The sequence below is a fragment of the Argentina silus genome (genome assembly GCF_951799395.1).
Source record: "Argentina silus genome assembly, chromosome: 4".
NCBI classification, from domain to species: domain Eukaryota; kingdom Metazoa; phylum Chordata; class Actinopteri; order Argentiniformes; family Argentinidae; genus Argentina; species Argentina silus.
The window spans coordinates 16,627,055-16,644,963 of NC_139658.1; the positions used below are offsets into that span (position 1 = coordinate 16,627,055).

General features: G+C 40.3%; 1 protein-coding gene across 3 annotated transcripts; it reads right to left on the reverse strand.

Annotated features, from left to right (window-relative positions):
* Positions 1 to 582: 582 nt before the first annotated feature.
* hdac11 (histone deacetylase 11) lies at positions 583 to 17,259 on the reverse strand. 3 transcript variants are annotated; one of them, XM_083668577.1, is made up of 11 exons: positions 17,074 to 17,259; positions 16,479 to 16,539; positions 15,594 to 15,677; positions 14,770 to 14,870; positions 13,418 to 13,534; positions 9,681 to 9,723; positions 8,589 to 8,665; positions 8,251 to 8,313; positions 4,574 to 4,670; positions 2,853 to 3,031; positions 583 to 2,155 (listed from the first exon to the last, which is right to left on the reverse strand). In XM_083668577.1, the coding sequence occupies exons 2-11, from the start codon at positions 16,492 to 16,494 to the stop codon at positions 1,916 to 1,918; spliced, it is 1,017 nt and encodes a 338-aa protein (XP_083524703.1). In that variant the 5' UTR covers positions 16,495 to 16,539; positions 17,074 to 17,259; the 3' UTR covers positions 583 to 1,915. The 3 variants fall into 3 exon arrangements, with proteins under 3 accessions (XP_083524703.1, XP_083524702.1, XP_083524704.1); XM_083668576.1 differs by having other exon boundaries at positions 15,594 to 15,742; XM_083668578.1 differs by lacking the exon at positions 16,479 to 16,539.
* Positions 17,260 to 17,909: the final 650 nt, after the last annotated feature.

Below are 17,909 nucleotides of genomic sequence, written 5' to 3' on the forward strand. Positions count from 1 at the left end.
CTTTAGACTGACTGCAATGGTCAGTTAGTAGAAGATGATAAGCAATACAAAAGCATTATAAAATATTCACAGCTGCTACTTTACAGTTCGCTTCAGCAACAGCAAAACACCAACAATAACAGACACAAACAACACCATACAAAATCTACAAAAGATCTCATTTCATAACCCATCACTTGGCCAAACCTTCCATGGTCACATTCACGTAATATCTACAGATACACTACAGAAATGTAATTTCAAATTCAATCCAAATTCAATCCATTCAATTCAAAATTTCAAACTCAATGTTGAGTGTTGATTTTATGGTTATCATATTCCTATGATTTCTTTTTGACCAATAGGATGATTTCTGGGCATTTTTTTGGAATATTTAGAGGACCCCTTTTGGCTCGAGAGCACCTCCAGGGACAATACCCTCCATAATGTAACTTTAACATGTGGTTGATGACTATCCCTTTGAACCCTTTAAATTGACATTTGTCTCCCTCTGTAAACCCCCATGAACCTTCCTCACACCAGGCATGTGCACCTCTCGGTGAGGCCATGATGAGCATGCTCCAAATGGAATGTGGACCTCTCTCTCTCTCTCTCTCTCTCTCTCTCTCTCTCTCTCTCTCTCTCTCTCTCTCTCTCTCTCTCTCTCTCTCTCTCTCTCTCTCTCTCTCTCTCTCTCTCTCTCTCTCTCTCGCTATAATTATGACTGCAACTCAGACAGAGTGAGTAGGCCTTGTGGTTAAAGGCATATTAGTGCTTCATCTAAACAAGAAGCTTACTTTGTTATTACTGTAATGCAGAGTTCTATTCGTCTAGTTAAGACATGACAGTTTCACCTCAGCAGAAGTGGACAGGTATATCTCGATGCTCGACAGCGCATGAAGAGAATCTTTAGCTACCTCTGTGAACAGTTCACTTCGTAAGATTGTTACAGGGTGCTGCATTAATCAAACTGTGGATTAAATTAAATCAAACCCTTCTCATTTACACTCCTCTTGAGACTTCTGCATTCAACCTTTTTTCCACAGTGCACAAACGGCTTGAGTCATTTAATATCTCAATGTGGAAAATGCATATGCTTACTCATTAATCACCACAAAGATGTTCAGTTTTCATCTTGAGATGACAGGCAGAGCCGTATTGTATCTGTTTTTCTTATGAAATGGACGGGGATGTTTAAGGGCTTCAGGCCACAAAGCAATGACTGTCTTCCAGGTGACATTAAAAAAACTATCAAACTAACTGTGTTATTTTAGCATTTCAACATCTCAATCATTTCGAGCAGCACAAATGGAACAGCCTTTACTGTCCTGTATAGCCATAGTAAAGATACCACAGTAAATAGTTAGTGCAAGTCCTCAATGATTAAGCTTGATTAATAGGAGGCCAGCCATGAGAAACATCTTTATCAATGGCAAGAAGGTTAAACATTCGAATTATCCCTCACACCAATGTTTTCTTATGTACAGTAATCATCTTCTTCTTTCACTACCATTACATGGGCAGGAGAATAATAACACTCGCCCGGAGGACCCAGGTGTATAAAATAAAAAAAAGAAATTAGTTTGAAAGATAACTTATATTCTAATTTATGAAATATTCTAGAATAAATTAGTTATGTATGAGAGGCTGTAGTGTTTGTTCAAATCAAGAGATACTGTAGAACTCTGTCAATGCTCATACAAAATTGAAAAAATCCACAAAAAACTTTTTTTTTCCTGCATGAGCATTGCATAAAAGCCCATCATAAATACCAAATCGCACACATTTCTGCAAAACTGTACCCCAAGTTCAGTACCGATATTATATCTTACACCTTGGAATGATGCATATTACTCGTTCAGTAACTGTACAATATCAAATCACTCCAGTGCCTTGCGACAGCCTCATAGACAGTCCCAATCAGTCTCATACCCAATCAGATGGCATTAAGGGTTGACCCAGCAGAGACAGAGCTACTCATCATGAGGGGGACCAGTGATGACCCCGCCCCCTCTAAGGCCCCTTCTCCAATCAGGCCTTGCCGATGCAGGTTCAGGATGGAGTCAGCGATGATGCGGGCCGTCTTCTTCTGGTATCCGCCTGACGTTACCATGAGGATGGGTATCCCACGCCGCCGCGCAGCCCTGAACACAATCTCGTCTCTCTTCACGATGCCCTGGGAGAGGAGAGAGGAGGTTGTGAGTCTTTCCATGACCTCTGATGGTAATCATAGCTAGTCTAAATCCTACAGAGCCAGCTGACCTCATGTTTCTGTCTACATTCTCATTCCCCTGAGAAGCCAGTGGTAGGGGAGGGATGATTGTCCCCATGTCTCCCTCCACCTGGTGGAGGGAGAGAGGGAGAGAGGGAGGGAGGAGCCTGGGAGGAAACACATATTTTCTGTCCCCCAGGGGAATGGGTGGGGACACGCTTCTGTCATAAAATAAAGTTTTGGAGCGATTCCTCATCCCAGATATCGTAAGAGCATTTTTCACATATGAAAAACACTTGTTTGTTATTGTGTAGAACAGAAATCATTGAGATTTTAATTAAGATTAAAGGGAATTGCTATATCATGGACATGTTTTGATGAGGTCTAAGGCTTACTACGACCATGTTGAGGAGTATTCCGTGTCCAATGAAATGTGATTCTTAAGTTCTGAGTCAACTTTTGAATATACTTCATAAGGTAGGGATGTAAAGTGATAGTTGAAGAGATGAAACACTGACACACAACATGTAATCAAGAATGCAATACAATGGCTAAAAGTGCTAAATCCTGGTCTCCAAGATGTTAGTCAGCCTATTATTGATTCAATGGGCAAACACACTGCGGTTAAAGTACTGAGAGCTGTTGACAGACAGGTGTGCACCTGTGGGGATATAGCCAGTCCTCCTAGGGGGTCCCCATCTAGGATGTCCGTCCCTGCGTTGTAAATGATGATGTCAGGCCGGACCTCGTTCAGCGCTCCCTCAGAGTGGAGCTCCACCTTCTGAAGGTACTCCGAGTCCTCCGTCCCCCAGTCTAGCTCCACCTTCCTCTTGATCGCCCCTTCAAAACACACGTTGTCATGTTGTCTTCATCGTCATCATCATCACCATAAGTAATCATGATGTCTTGTAGGCATAATGTACATAAACATTCATTGATCCCCATCATGGTTAAACATCAGAAAGCATTGCTGAACATGAGCAGGTACATTTTAAGTGCTGCTGATGATAAATAACAGATTATTAACTAGCACTATAATGGATGACTGCACCCATTAACTTACAGACTTTCTACCGTTTAACATCACAGTATTTTATGCACAAATTACATTTTGCACAGACACTGACGGCAGATCAAAAGCATAGCAGATTTCCCATATGCTGTACTTCATTGAATGGAATAGATAATTGGTTGGTAATACAAAGTTTAGACAAGTCATTATTCTCTTCCTACAAGTGTAAATTAATGTACATTTCTAATTGACGACTGTAAGTGGTGAAAAAAGGTATGGTTCTGCAGCTTTCATGTCTCTAATCCAAAACTGTAGAATTAAGCAAGGAGCAGGAAGGAACAAGGCATTGCTCTATTAACAGTCTTCTAATTCGTCTTTCAAGACTTTAAACTGCATATGAGGATTTCAGAGAAAACAGTGACCACAAATGAGGTGCATTGTCTTTGAAGATACTTACATGTCTCCTGGAGAAACACACAAAGCAGAATGAGGTTCTAAAGCCTTTATCTTGAAACACCAGAATGCACAATTTATTTTCCTTACTTTGAGGAACTAGCATAGGACCATACTCAATTGGAAGCCTACTCTTGAGTCAGTTGTAGGGCAAAATACTGTGTGTGTGTTTTATTCTGAACAATATTAATAAAATAATGGATGGATGGATTTGACTGTAGCACACATTATACAGCAGTTGATAGTATATTTTGTAGCAAGACCATGATAAAACTAAAGTCATGGTTCAACTGAGCAGCACCTTTAGTGCTGAGGCTAAGTAGTAGTGTGTGTCCTCCGTCAGATCCACTTTAAGGTATTGACAGATTACGTTAATGTGTGGAGTGATTATAGTGTTAAATGGACTCTTAGGTGACAGATTACATGCAGTGTGTGAACAGAGCCCCGTGCCAAGTATGGATGGAGAGGTAAAATTACAACATAATTAAAATGGCAGTCGCTGACATCTAGGGGTTGGATTTGGAGGAAACAAAGCCTCTCACCCTTGTGACCGCAGCAGGCTCATTTCACAGTGCTTATGCATTATATTAAAAATAATCAGTCACATGGATTAACATCCCTGAGAGTATCAATTTTGCACATTCTCCCATGCAGGTATGAGACTCATTTCTCTGCCGCAAAATGTGACATGTCTGTCTCTGCCCCCTGTAGGACATTTTTAAATCCATGTCCACTCCACTGCCTCTACACATCATGCTTTCGCTTTGAATATCAAACCAAATATGTAATGCAATATTCCTTAAACAGTCCATCAAATACCATATTTGCACAAATAACATAACTTTTTCATGAAGAGCAGTGGATATATTTTCAACTTTAATTGATCTTACAAATGAAGTTAAATGAAGATGACTTACTCTTGGCGTATCCGTCCCCCGGATAGATGTAGCGGTTGTAGACATCCATGATGAAAACCCGTCTGTCTTCCAGGAAGTCTCGCTCGTGTCCATTTCCCTATGACACAGTGGGAGAGAAACATTATCAGAAAATGACACTTCAATTACGTAATCCATGTGCATCCTATCCGATTACCCATGCAGGTGTAATACATCCAAAGCTTCAACTTCAGACTCCATGACAACCCTATACATCAAGTTCTGTGCCAGTGTCCATGGATCCCATTTAGAGAAATTTGTTTACCTTTGATGGCAAGTGTGACTGACAGGGTGTGATGAGGGATAAATAGTCCTGCCGTCCATAGACATTAGTGTTAAGGTACTCATACCAAAGTCACTGCAACTCAATCATTCTTCATTTCCTCTCCTCTGTTTGTCATCTGAAGTGTCTGGGTCCTGTCAGGTTTTGATTAGGCTCGATGCCAGGGGCCAGTATTAATGTATCAGAAGCAGGATAAATGGGCCTCAGTCTCAGGCCCACGCCACACTGCTGCTGTCAGGACATTGGAGGTATATGGGAATATTAAGCTCAAAGGAGAGAGATTCAAAACCTCTATCTACCATCTGTGAAACAATGTGGTAAAATCTTGCTCTAATCTTAACGGTACCGGCAAGTTTTTTGCAAGTGCATGAATTTATAGTGCTGAAAATCTGCAATGCAAACTAATTTTCCACCATTCACTGTTCAGATAACCTCAAACTCAGGTTCATGTAAGCCCAATGAACATTGGAACAATCTAGACATTGCTTTCATCTTGAATATAAAGATATTTTGTCAAAATAGAACTTAAAAGATTAGAGTTCAAAATGACTCAACAACAAAGACAAATAGCATCAGTTGTACTATCCAGCATTATGCAAGTGTCTGCATACTGTAGACCTCGTGTGTGTGACCTGAACTCTGTGACTGTCAAGGCTTCCTTTAAACAAGCTCACTGAATCAATATATGAAGTTTACTTTAGGTTTAGGCAAGTCACTTTAAGGAGAAGGGCAGCTGGCTGTCAAGTGATGGACAGCTGAACCCATGTATGAGAGAAAGCAAACACATCACATGTTCATGGGACTATGTTTAAAAGAGCCAATTTAGGCAACACTCCACCATAGTTAAACAGTGTTTTCGCCACTGGCTATGCGAGTTACATTTGTTGGTCATACCACCCACCGCCCCAGCTTCCATCTGCAGGTTCGCTCTGTGTTTACCGTCCTGTAGGGGGTTTGAAAAGTTTATTGGCTCCCCGCCTTATAATATTGTATTTTATGGTGTTTAACTTCAGGCAGGGAGCTATATCAGAGCGGGGCCATCCAATTACGCCAAACCTAATTACCAAATGTATTACCATTTTCATTAAACATAAAATTAAAACGACGTAACTAGCTGAATATACTGCTGAGAATCACTCGGGTCCGTAATCCTCAAGAGGTTGACCTCTCTTCATCAAGTGGCCATAGGACCATACATTTGAAGTGACAACTGGGCTTCAATCACAACAATTTGTCCTGGCTGCCTTGGAGAGATAGAAGGATTATAGCAAATCATACTTACAGAACACTTAAGACTGACCACGGAAGAAGATTCAAGGGCCTTCTCATACAGTAGGCTACAGTATGTTGTGGAGAAAAATGTATTTCACTGGTATAATACACTTTTCTTTTAACAATAACCAACAAAGAACCCCCACCCAGATATACTCTAACAAAGAAAAATCCTCTGGATAGGGTTTTGTGTTCCATGGATATAGTACATGCCATAACTTAGATGAGGTTAATCGTATGAGGTATGTTTCAAAATGTGCAGGAGGAAAACAGACATGCATACACCTACATCATAGCCAGGGGATGTCCTGTAATGCTGACCTTAGCATTGATCCTCACTGTTACTGTGTTCACGGTTTGTCACCACTTTTCATGTAATCATTTGTTGTCTCATTGAATAAGAAAGACAACTCATTAGTCCATAATCTAAATCCAATTGTGCAGAGTACAGGACCACTCCAGAGTGTCATCATCCCAGGCCCTAATTGGGGATCTTAGCACCCTAGTTTGCCCTCTCTACAGAGCTGTGCTGAGAGGATATTTTCTTCCCATTTTTATGCCTTCATGCAGATTTGCTCTTTTGTTCTCAGTACAGCCTTCATGAATTATTTACTTAGCATCAGTATTGATCTGATCCCGTTTGTCAGTCAATAGCTAACAGAATATCATTATAATCAAAATGAATATACTGAAGCAGTGTTCTTTGGAAGAGAGTCACAGGCTTTGGAAACCTTGAGTGACCAATGTTAACAAACATTTCCGGACTAATTGGTGGGGAATATGAGTCATTATCTAAAAAAAATAGCTAAATATGGTAATGAGGCCTCACAAAGGGTCGAGTCCAAATCAAAATGCTGGGCTGAATAATCCTCACTCTAAATTTGCAATCTCAATATGCACAGTAACAAGATGAACATGCTTAACCATTTACATTACGTAGCACTGAAATTAGTAATAACTACTGATCTATTCTCTTAGTAATGGCTTCTTAAAAAATGAAATAAAAGAACATTGATTAATAGCTACTTAATGCAGCATCCATGTAAGAAACCGAGGATTTAACACTGCCCTGTTTCACTCAAAGCCCTCAGTCTGAACCGAAACTGCTTTTCTCCACAGACTGTAATTCTGATATGATGTGTGTGTGATGTTGGAGGAGATTCATTTGTGACCTACTAGAGGAGAGATGTGCCTGCTGCTTTGTTTGTGACAGGACACTGACAGTGTCAGTTATCTTCCCAAGCTTTGTCTGCTGATTACCTATTTAAGGCCTGTGCTGCGTGGACACCCTCATCCTCCAGTCCCAGACACAAAGTGGTGAAGCAGCACCAGCACTGCTACACTGCAGCTCTCCTCTGATCCTGACCTGCTTGTCTCTCAAAGAGCTTCTCTCTCTCTCTCTCTCTCGCTCTCTGAGACACAGCCAACTTTCAGCCCAACAGAAGTACTGTAGACTTGCTTCTGTAACCTTCACAGCGATGAGATACAGCACAAGACGAGGCAGGTTTAGTTCTGGTGAAAGTGTGAAGGCGAGCATGTTGGTGAAAGATGTCCCATGTCGGGAACACTGAATAGCCTTGTCTCCTTTCATCGTTCTAACGTTGCACTTGTATCAATCAGTGTAAATCAAACCTTTTCCTTCTAACTGCTGAATTAAGCATGGGCTCACTCTCCCTACTGTACGTAGTGGCTGACATGTCCTAATGTCAACAGTCGCTACATGTAGATATTCATCACTTGATGGCAACATTACTGCAGATGACCCAGCATGTTAGTGGAATCTGCATCATACTGTACAGTACATACTGTCACCTGTGGTAGAAAACAATGAGGGGGCATTTTTAGCATGTGATACCAACAGGAATTGTGGAAATCTTGTCCCACCACGACTGACTCCAATTTCCCATCCCAAGCCAGTATGCTCTGACAAGTCATTACAACAGCTTGTCAGCGAAGCCCGAAAGAGGATGCTTGTTTTGAGTTGGAAAGGCGTCTTCATTGATTGCTGGCTGTACTAAAAAGAGGGGATTATCTTGTCATCAGAGTTAGTTCTTCTGCAGCCGTGCTTATTGACAGTCAGAGAGGAAAAGACTAGAGAGCTCACCTGATGAGCATCCAGATCGATGATCGTGGCCCTGGAGATGCCCTCCACTCTCTCAAACAGAAACTAGAATGGGAGACCACAACACACATATCCACAACACACACATTACTCCCTCTATCTCCTGTGATGGCACAGTTCAGTTCTATGAAAATCAAAATATATCTACTGTATAGCAAACAGTGTCCGTCTGTTTAACCTCATCATTACTTGCATGATACAGTACATGTCAATAACGTGACATGCAGCTTATAGCCTATAGTATGTATGCTAATACATTTTTTAATAATAATAGCACCTCACACAATAGAACAACCACCCCCCCACCTCCCTTACAGTACCTTGATAGCTAAGGTGATGTCTGCATAGGCACAGAAGCCCCCTCCCTTGTCACTGGAACAGTGGTGAAAGCCCCCTCCTGGGACAGAAAAGCAATGGCTCAATGTCAGGACTATTACACAGCTCAGGCAGGTCATTGTACCACAGAGAAGGTATATTATTCAAAACACCCTAAATGTTTTTTTTAAAAGGTTGTTATGGAGTGTATTGCTTGTTACAAAGAACTGTGACAGTTCCCCTTTGGAATGACAATGTGTGTATCAACACCAGAATGAGGCTTGTACGATTGCCATTTGCCTGAGGAGAACAATTGAGAGGCTCGCTTTTGCCCTCCTGTGCCCTATGCCCTCCTATGCTTGTGCTCATTAAATAGTTGTGTAGCCCCGCATCTCTAATGGGGGTGGTATAATTTTGATTAGCATGTACAGTATAGTTCAGTAGTACAGCCCAGATACCTCAGGGGTCATATACTAAATCTATGGGGATCTCAGATGCATTTTGAATGGCCTTCAACACTCTATTAAAAATCATGTTTATCGACGTGAAACAACAGAGCTTCTTTTCCTGATTCATCAACAGAATGTGTAAAGTGGCTGAGTAAGCAGGAATCACTTGGCAAAAAATCTGATGCTGCTTTTTCTTGTCTCGCTTGGCACAAATCAGGAAGAAAAAGATGTCCTATCAGCCAAAGATCTCCAGCTCATAAAAATCAAGAAATATCACATTGATGGCTGGATTTCATCGAACAACAGCAAAACCATGACACATTCTGCTCCTCTGTCTGAGAGGTTGTCTTGGTGAAGTTATATAACACTTGATCTATACTCTGTTAGACACCTGTTTCCAACGGAGTGCCATATTAAATTAAGAGGTGATCTGGCAGTGATTTCACTGCATTAGACCTCAAAATCTTTGGCACATTACAAAGTTGAAAAGCATTACATTGCATGTCACGGTGCAGTCAATTAATGTGGTGAAATCTATCCTGTATCCCAATTTCCCCACATTAGAGGTAGCCCAGTTGGGTGCACAGGGATTGATAGTCTAATTATGGGTCAGGACAGACTGTGGGAAGGTAATGAAATTGAACTCACCTACATTTATCGCCCATCCTCGGTCAATGGCCAGCTTTCCTGCCTACAGAAAAGACAACATTTCATCTCTGTCCGCTGTCGTATTGGGACAGAGCACAAAAACATACGGTATAGTGGAAGCTTAATTGCTTCGATAAACAACATTGAAAATCGATAAGCAGTATCTTTTAAAACTAAAAACAAGCAAATAGCAAAGAAAAGATCTGAAAGATTGTTTCATATATATCATTGCAGGGGTACAATGGGTTCCAAATGGAGGAACATACTACACTAGAGCTGATCTTCTGTATGACATACTGTATGTGGTACTGTATGCCCGGGGGAATGCATTCTAATACAGCTCTCAAAGCAGAGGTTACACAAAAGCAAACAACATAGGTCATGAACCTTAGCCTTTATATACTGTAACCCTTCATTCATGTGCCAATTATGTCCACCTGCACAAGACCCATGGCCTTTTCATTCACAGTTCACTCTGACAGGCAAGAGAGACTGTCAATACAGTGTAGGTGAACATCATTCACTCCAAAGCAATGGAACAACAATAACACCATTAATTCCTGAGTGTGTCCATGTTTTGTGTGTCCAATACGTTATTATCATTCATTTATTATCAGCAGCGGTTTTTGGCCCTTCTCCCGCCTTGAGTACGCTCCTGTTGCACTCTTAAAGACCTCAGAATTAAGTTAGATACTTGTCATGCAACAATTTCTTATCCAGGGGGAGAAACAGACTGGGTTTGTCACACACACACACACGCGCGCACACGCACACACACACACACACACACACACACACACACACACACACACACACACACAGGTAGGCACACACACACACGCACGCACGCACACAAAAACACACGCACGCACGCACGCACACACATTCAGCCTAATCCCCTGAACACGGCTGGTGCATGGCTATGCATGAGAAGGGTGTTATCTAAGCACTGCTGGTGCCATAGGCACATCCTATGAAGCAGATCTCTTTGGGAGGTTTCCTCTGAATAAAATATACCTGCCAGATGGAAGAAACCATCCTTAACCACACATCTTACAGAACTCGAATGTCAGTTTCAAAATGGCTTCCTCTATATTCTGTGGGATTGAGAAAGAAGAAAATATTAATCAGATCTATTGCCAAAACATGCATCATCATGGCAACCAAAAGGCCACCAAATGCCCCCTCTACTCTACAGTGTATGAAAAAGCAATACTGTGACAAACACAACAACAGCTGCTCATTTCACAAGCAGGTTAGAAAAACGTCTGGAAGAGAAAAGGAAGCTCTGCTATTTCTAGTAGCAGCACTCATAGCTGGTAGCAGGTAGCCTGAGGGGAGAAGACGTGAGTTGAGAGGAGTTGTGTGTAAATGCCAATATCGCTCTCTGACGGAACAGTAATAACACAGATTAGCATGTATGCACGCATGCGGCTTGGGTTTGAAGCACTCAGCCCTGAAGAGAGAAACAGACATGCAGCATAGTCAAAGGTAGAGGGTATCTCTTTCAGAAGCCATATTCTAATATCATCTGAAAGAAATCAATGATAGGCCTACATCAATCTAACAACAATATCCAGCTCTTTGAAATGTTCATTGGAGCACTACTTTACATGAAACTCACAATTGGAAAATATCTCAATCAAAGATGTCAAAAAGTAATTATACCATTTGAAATGAAACTAAGTGTATGCAGTGAGGATAGTTTTGTTTTGCAGTTATTTCAAAAGATAGCTTTTGAAGTACAGAGCTAATATTTTCAGAACTGCAGTATTTCATTCCCTCTGTCTGTCGTCTGATGGACTTATACAGTATGCATTCGAAACTATGGTCTTGGCCATCTCCTGCTGGTTATTGCTAACTCCATACAATTAACAATGATTAACCTGTCTACAACTAGTGAATGCAATTGGTTAATTATCAAAAAAAATTATGCACCACAGATTAACAAACCCATAAACTGCTGTTCAGGGACCGCAAAAATATTACTTTTTTCTTATCTAACAAGTATGAAAAATGCCAAGTATTGAATATGGTTCCACAGTCATTTCAAAAAAGGTTCTCTCCCCTCAGTGCGTGTGCTACAGCACCCATACTGTAACAGCCTGAGCTCCTCACTCACAGCCTTGAAGGCAGCTTGTTATTCCCCAGGTTATTCTACCCGCACCAAAACTTTGTCACCCAAGACACTGTTTTTTAATAAAACATTCTCTGATGCTGAGGCTGTCGAATACAACATTCGGGATTAAAATATTTTCAAAGGTTAAATGACAACTGGAATAACTCTTTATACTGTATGATATCAAGGGCCTGGAAATCTCATCGTGAAATATGAGGACTTGCTATGAATGTCATCTCATGTGACACAAGCACAGCCATAAAATATCCTTGTGTCAGGCGAAAAAAAAAGTATACATAAGTGTCATTAAAATCGATTTAATGTGTACTTAATATACCTCAAATATATTCATGTTTTATACTTATTGAAAGTATACTTAATTTGTACTGATGTTTATCTTCCATATATTTATTGAGAATATACTTGAATATATTTCCGCTTAATTGTATTTTAGGTATACTTCCAAAAAGTTTACTTGAGATTAACATGTTATTCATTGTAATCAAATGTACTTATTGAAAGTGTCCTCTCATTAAGTGTACAGACAAAAAATATACTTGAGATAAAACTCATGTCTACTTTGTAATTAATTTGTAATTAAGCATATTTCCCTACTTGAATTTAATGTCTTATAGTTAGTTATCAAATATACTTATTGAAAGTATATTTTAATTTAATTTCCGCTCATTTGTATTACAGTACATTTCCAAAAAGTACATATTAATTTAATGTTATGTTATTTTCAATCCAATATACCTCTTGAAAGTATTTTTTCATTTAACCTGACAGCTCAGTAGAGTCCTGGCAGACTGATGCTAGTAAAACTAAGAAGCTGATAGTGGACTAGAGGAGGAAGAAGGGGGGGACCACCATCCACATCAACAGGGCTGCAGTGGACTAGAGGAGGAAGAAGGGGGGGACCACCATCCACATCAACAGGGCTGCAGTGGAGAGAGTCAGCAGCTCCTTGGTGTCCACATCCCCGAGGACTTAACATGGTCACACCACTCCCACGCTGTGATCAAGACAACGCGCCAGCACCTGTTTTTCCTCAGGGGGCTGAGGAAATTTGGTATGGACCCCCAGAACCTCTAGAGATGCACCACAGAGAGTATTCTGACTGGCTGTATCCTGACTGCCCCCCCCCCCCCCCCCGCTCAACCATCACTACCTCAACCGTCCCTCCTCCCCTCCCGACATTATTGCACATTATGATTGCACACCTGACATTATTTCACATTATTTGCACTAGTACTATTGTCACTTTTCTTAACTTTTTTTTGTGTTGACTTGTTGATTGTTGCTGACTGTTGTTGTTGACCTAGGAGCAAGATCCCAATGCATTTCACTATGTCAATTACAGCTGTATGCGATGTACGTGACAAAAAATGTTGCTGTCTTGTACATTTGTTTCGTATATATTGTATATTCTTTAGTATTGTATATTTTACATTGGTTGGCATTCTGCGGACAGCAAAGCAAGAATTTCGTTGTACAGGGAAACATGTTTTCTACTGTGCATATGATAATAAACACTTTGAATCTCTTTGAATCTTTGAATCTTTGAAATAACATTTGATTTGATTTTGATTTGGAGTTGTTTATTACAAAAACCTACCATTATCGTCCCACCCGTCTGCGTTCGTAAGGGCCTCAGGACTTTCCGTTGCACCAGGAAGTTGGGCAAGAACAGGAGCGGTGGGATTTCTGTGATGGTTGCCACAACCAGTGACCACTGAAATGGACAAAGAATCACGTCACCATACAGAGACAAATGTCTCACACCTCATGTGGTTTGGTTTTACAGTACAACCTTTGCTTTTCATATCACTCTTTACACATGAAAAAATACATACAAAAATAATATCATAACCACAGATGGGCCCAGTTGACTGTAGAGAACAAGATGCACTATGGGAAATAACGGTGACTTCTAATGTACACATCTAGGTTTGGGTATAGGGTCTGTAACTATTGAATGACATGTTATACTGCTGGCAAAATGTTTAAGCATCATCAAAAACAGTCTCAACTCTGATATACAGTACAGTACAAGAAAGCATAAAGTGAATGCATTAATTCACAGCAGAATACTGAGATACCTCTCGTGAGCCATCCAAGATATGGTTCTGCATGCAGTAAAAGGAGAGAGAATAAATACATCGATTTTTCAACGTGAGACACCCGACTACTTAAAAAATCAGTCCATGACCTTCTTGCAGCAGACTATTGTATGAGATGTCGCTCCAGCTCTGAAGCCATTCCTGTATCATCAACAATGACTATGGATTCTCAGCACAAAAGGCAGTATCTCATCATGCTAAATGACCACTGTCAAAGCTGTTGTTTAAACAATCTTGACTCCTGCTCGAATGAGTATGCCCCTATGTACTTTGTCTTTTAAAGCAACTCCATTGTGTTGTACATCATGGGGATGACTCATGCACGCACAAGGGATTTGGAAAGGATCTATGTTCTGTAAAACACTGTAACCTGATTGATTTAGATGTGAATCTAGGCTTCCATGGGATAATCCAGGGCATTTCAATCATGTACAATCTGTCAGTCTATCACCGCTTACATAACAATATGATCCAAGCAACAAACCTTACTGAACTCTTTCATTTGTGCAATTAAATGTAGTATACCTCAGCGAACAGGCATTAACTCTAAACATGATTTCCCACATAATAATAATAATAATAATAATAATAATAATAATAATAATAATAATAATAATAATAATAATAATAATCAAGTTTCAAATAGTAATCAAGTTTCAATTTGATGAATCCTTGCCTGAGTAGTATCAACGTTTTGCCTTCAGTACTTTAAATGATGGGAGGAGGAGGAAGAGGAGGGGGAGGAGGACAACTTAGGGTCAAGGAATGGTGTGCACAACAATGTTATGTTAACTTGACTCACTGGAGAAGCAGGGGAGCACTATGGTGACAGATCACTGACAGCTACCTTCAGTTTGTTGAGATAGCGTTTGGTGTGAACCACAAGGAGGTCCTCCTCTGTAGCTTCACGGGCCTCCACTATGTTCCCATCAGTGATGAACTGCTCCTCTAAAGGACAGGCATGGTGTTACAGTTATGGGAGGGGCAACACACCACGTGAAAGTACTAAGGGGATGCGTTGTTTCTATTGTGCAATATTGTAAAATATAGGGGCAATCTGGGATTGGTACATCCATTTCTTTTTTACTTAGATTTATTTATTTCATTTTGTACTTATATTCTGATGGGTTAAGACAGCTGAACTAAACTAATGAGGCATTCATAAGTTATATTCTTCAATAATCAATGGCTATATATTCAGAAAAATTCAAAAATGGATCCCAGATGGCCCCTTTAAGATAATTTGAGCAGTGCATCATGGTATTCAACACTGTAAGGGGAATACACTGGTAATCTATCTACACAGTATATTTTACTCATGTGCATTCCTTCATAAAATATGATGGTAAACACAGCGAGTGAAGTTACCATGGCATTCAGCAGAGATGACCTACAGTATAGTCTAATCTGACAACAGGTTTATTTGAAGCCCTGCCAGAGCTTCTCTCTTCCCCAGTCCTTCGGTTCAAAGCCAAAGTACCTGCAGAGGCTCCCAAAGGGAGTTCAACTCTCTCTAATTATCTCTGCTCCACTGCTCAGCCTCACCCTACTCCAATCCTTACCCCTCCACTTGCGCCTGCTCCTTTTAGAGGTTACCGAAGCCCTCCATATATTATACCTCACATTACCCAAGGAGATTTGTCCTGTAATCTGCCATTTAAAAAGTGCTACCTTTTAAAAAGTGAATGACTTTCCCCCACTTCCCAGCATCGAATGGATGGAGCTTTTCGAGGCCCATGAATGTGATGTTGTACTCTGGGGAGTATACAATGGGCATACATGTTGGTGGGACCTCAATGAACAGCTTAGTGCGGTGAGAGCTGAAAAACAAAAAGTGTGACAACTACTGTAGCAATGATAAACTACTAATACACATTATAACAGTTGTAAGGATTTTGTTCTGTGTAACCATGCAAATGAATCTGTTCGAGGACTCTAGCTCTAATGAATGTCTTGTGATCGAATCTAGAGGTTAGGAATGTAACCTAGGTTTTCTCAACGAGATGAGGGAGACCCCTCACTATGGGACATGCACTCTGTCTACCTATTCACTGAAGACCCCTATACAATCACGCCTGGTACAGGTACGGTTGTAGGCAGATAGCCCACTCTTACTGCCCGTTAAGTTAAGTTGTAGCTACGAGAACACACTACAGTACGCTTCGGACAGTCAGCAAGTGAAGAGTGGAAAGGATCAAATGGGCGCGCTTGCTAGGTCCTATAGGATGGATGGTAGACGGGGATATTTGCCTGCAAGCGTCACCAGTCTGTACCAGGCAAGATTGTATAGGAGTCTTCAGATAATAGGTACACAGAGTGCGTGTCCCATAGTGAGGGGTCAAACCGAGTTGACTGAAAGAGAACTATGAATTAATTATTGTATTTATTATATTCATTAATTAATTAATTCTAATGAATGTCTTTCACTTACAGTTGACTGTTAAGATTCTGATAAAGCAAATCTAAACAACTGCAAATGCATCAATGAATCACTATGAATAAGATTAATCCAATTCAACAGTTATTGGTACAGATTGCTGGTTAGTATGCACTTACCATTTTTTCCCTTCATTATCTTCTTTCTGAGACATTTTTTCCATGCATTTCTTACTTTTGTCTAAAAATTGGAAAAATTGCAATTGTGTTACCAGAACCATTACATCAGAACCCCTTAATATCAGTCTGATGTCAAACAAAGGAAAACAGTAGTAACATATGGGAGTCAAGGTCCCTCATTAAAAAGTGCTGTTGTGGATGAAATTCATGAATTCATATTGATTATATTGATTTGTTTAAATCAGCAATAGTGTCCAGCGTATTGTGTTGCGCTTTACTGTAAGGAAACTCTGTTGGATATAGTTGAAGTGAATGACGCGCAATGTGCGGTTGCTACACAACCACAGTACATATGAAACCGCAGAAAGGAAGAGAAACTACATTACCCATAATTTCCACACTGGCTGCACATGCGCACTGTAATTTCCAAAGACGCAGTATGCAATAAGGAAATATGTTCTTTATGTTTCTAATTTCTACATTGTTCAGTTCTAGACTAGTGTTGTCGTTAATCAAAATCGAAAGCATCGTAAACAATGTTGCGACAACAATGAATTCAGCTGTTGCCGACAGATTGCATCGCACTCGGACTCACCTGCTTGCCATAACAATCTTTCTATTATGTATAAAGCGACACTTAAATACTCAAATTGATGTCTTGCAATCTTCACAAATGCAGTGTTTGGTATTTCGTGCCGATAACATTGTGTCAATCATCTCTTACACCAAGAAATAAAGAAACCGATTATTCTACTGTACTTCCCTCCTCAACATAAGATGAATACGCACGTCGCACGCGCTTCATGTGGCCCGTAGCTACGTCATTTGCGCACTGGTCGTAGACATAATTTCAGATGAGTGACAGTCACTGATTTGTTTTTATATGCACTCTCAATAAAAACAAGAACTCTGACATCTATAATGCATCTATAATTCATAACACAACAAATTATACATATGTTCACTTGTAATAACAGTTGTTTACTAAAATACAAAATACTATTTACAACATATAACAAATATATATACAATATATTAAAATATAAATACTATTTGTTCAGGTGTTTAAGCTAAAATACAGTGATTTATGTACTTACTGTATGTACAGTATCCTACATGGAAAAGGAGGTTCAGCTCATATTAACTAGGAAACAACAGAGAACTGATAGCTTCCCGGTACAGACATAATAAAAAATGATGGGATTATAGTGACAAGCATATTAGTATTGTATACTGTGCTGAATGTGGATTGATGGTTAAGACCGTGTGTGCCAGTTTTGACTTCGTCAGTTTGAGGCACTATAAAATGAGTGGATGGGAAGCTGGTGTTTAAATACTGTGAGTAGATGAGGTGATGAACCACAGGTGTGATGATCGAGCAGGTGGAGAAGATGACAAGACTGATTGCTGGAGCCTGGGCCACGCCCACAC

Excerpts from the sequence above, each read along its gene's own strand:
- hdac11 (XM_083668576.1), bottom strand. The coding sequence starts at position 16,522 with ATGGAAAAAATGTCTCAGAAAGAAGATAATGAAGGGAAAAAATG. Across the intron at positions 15,743-16,478 it reads GATAATGAAGGGAAAAAATG|CTCTCACCGCACTAAGCTGT; the intron begins GTAAGTGCATAC and ends TTTGTTTTTCAG. Across the intron at positions 3,032-4,573 it reads GGGGGACGGATACGCCAAGA|GGGCGATCAAGAGGAAGGTG; the intron begins GTAAGTCATCTT and ends TGTGTTTTGAAG.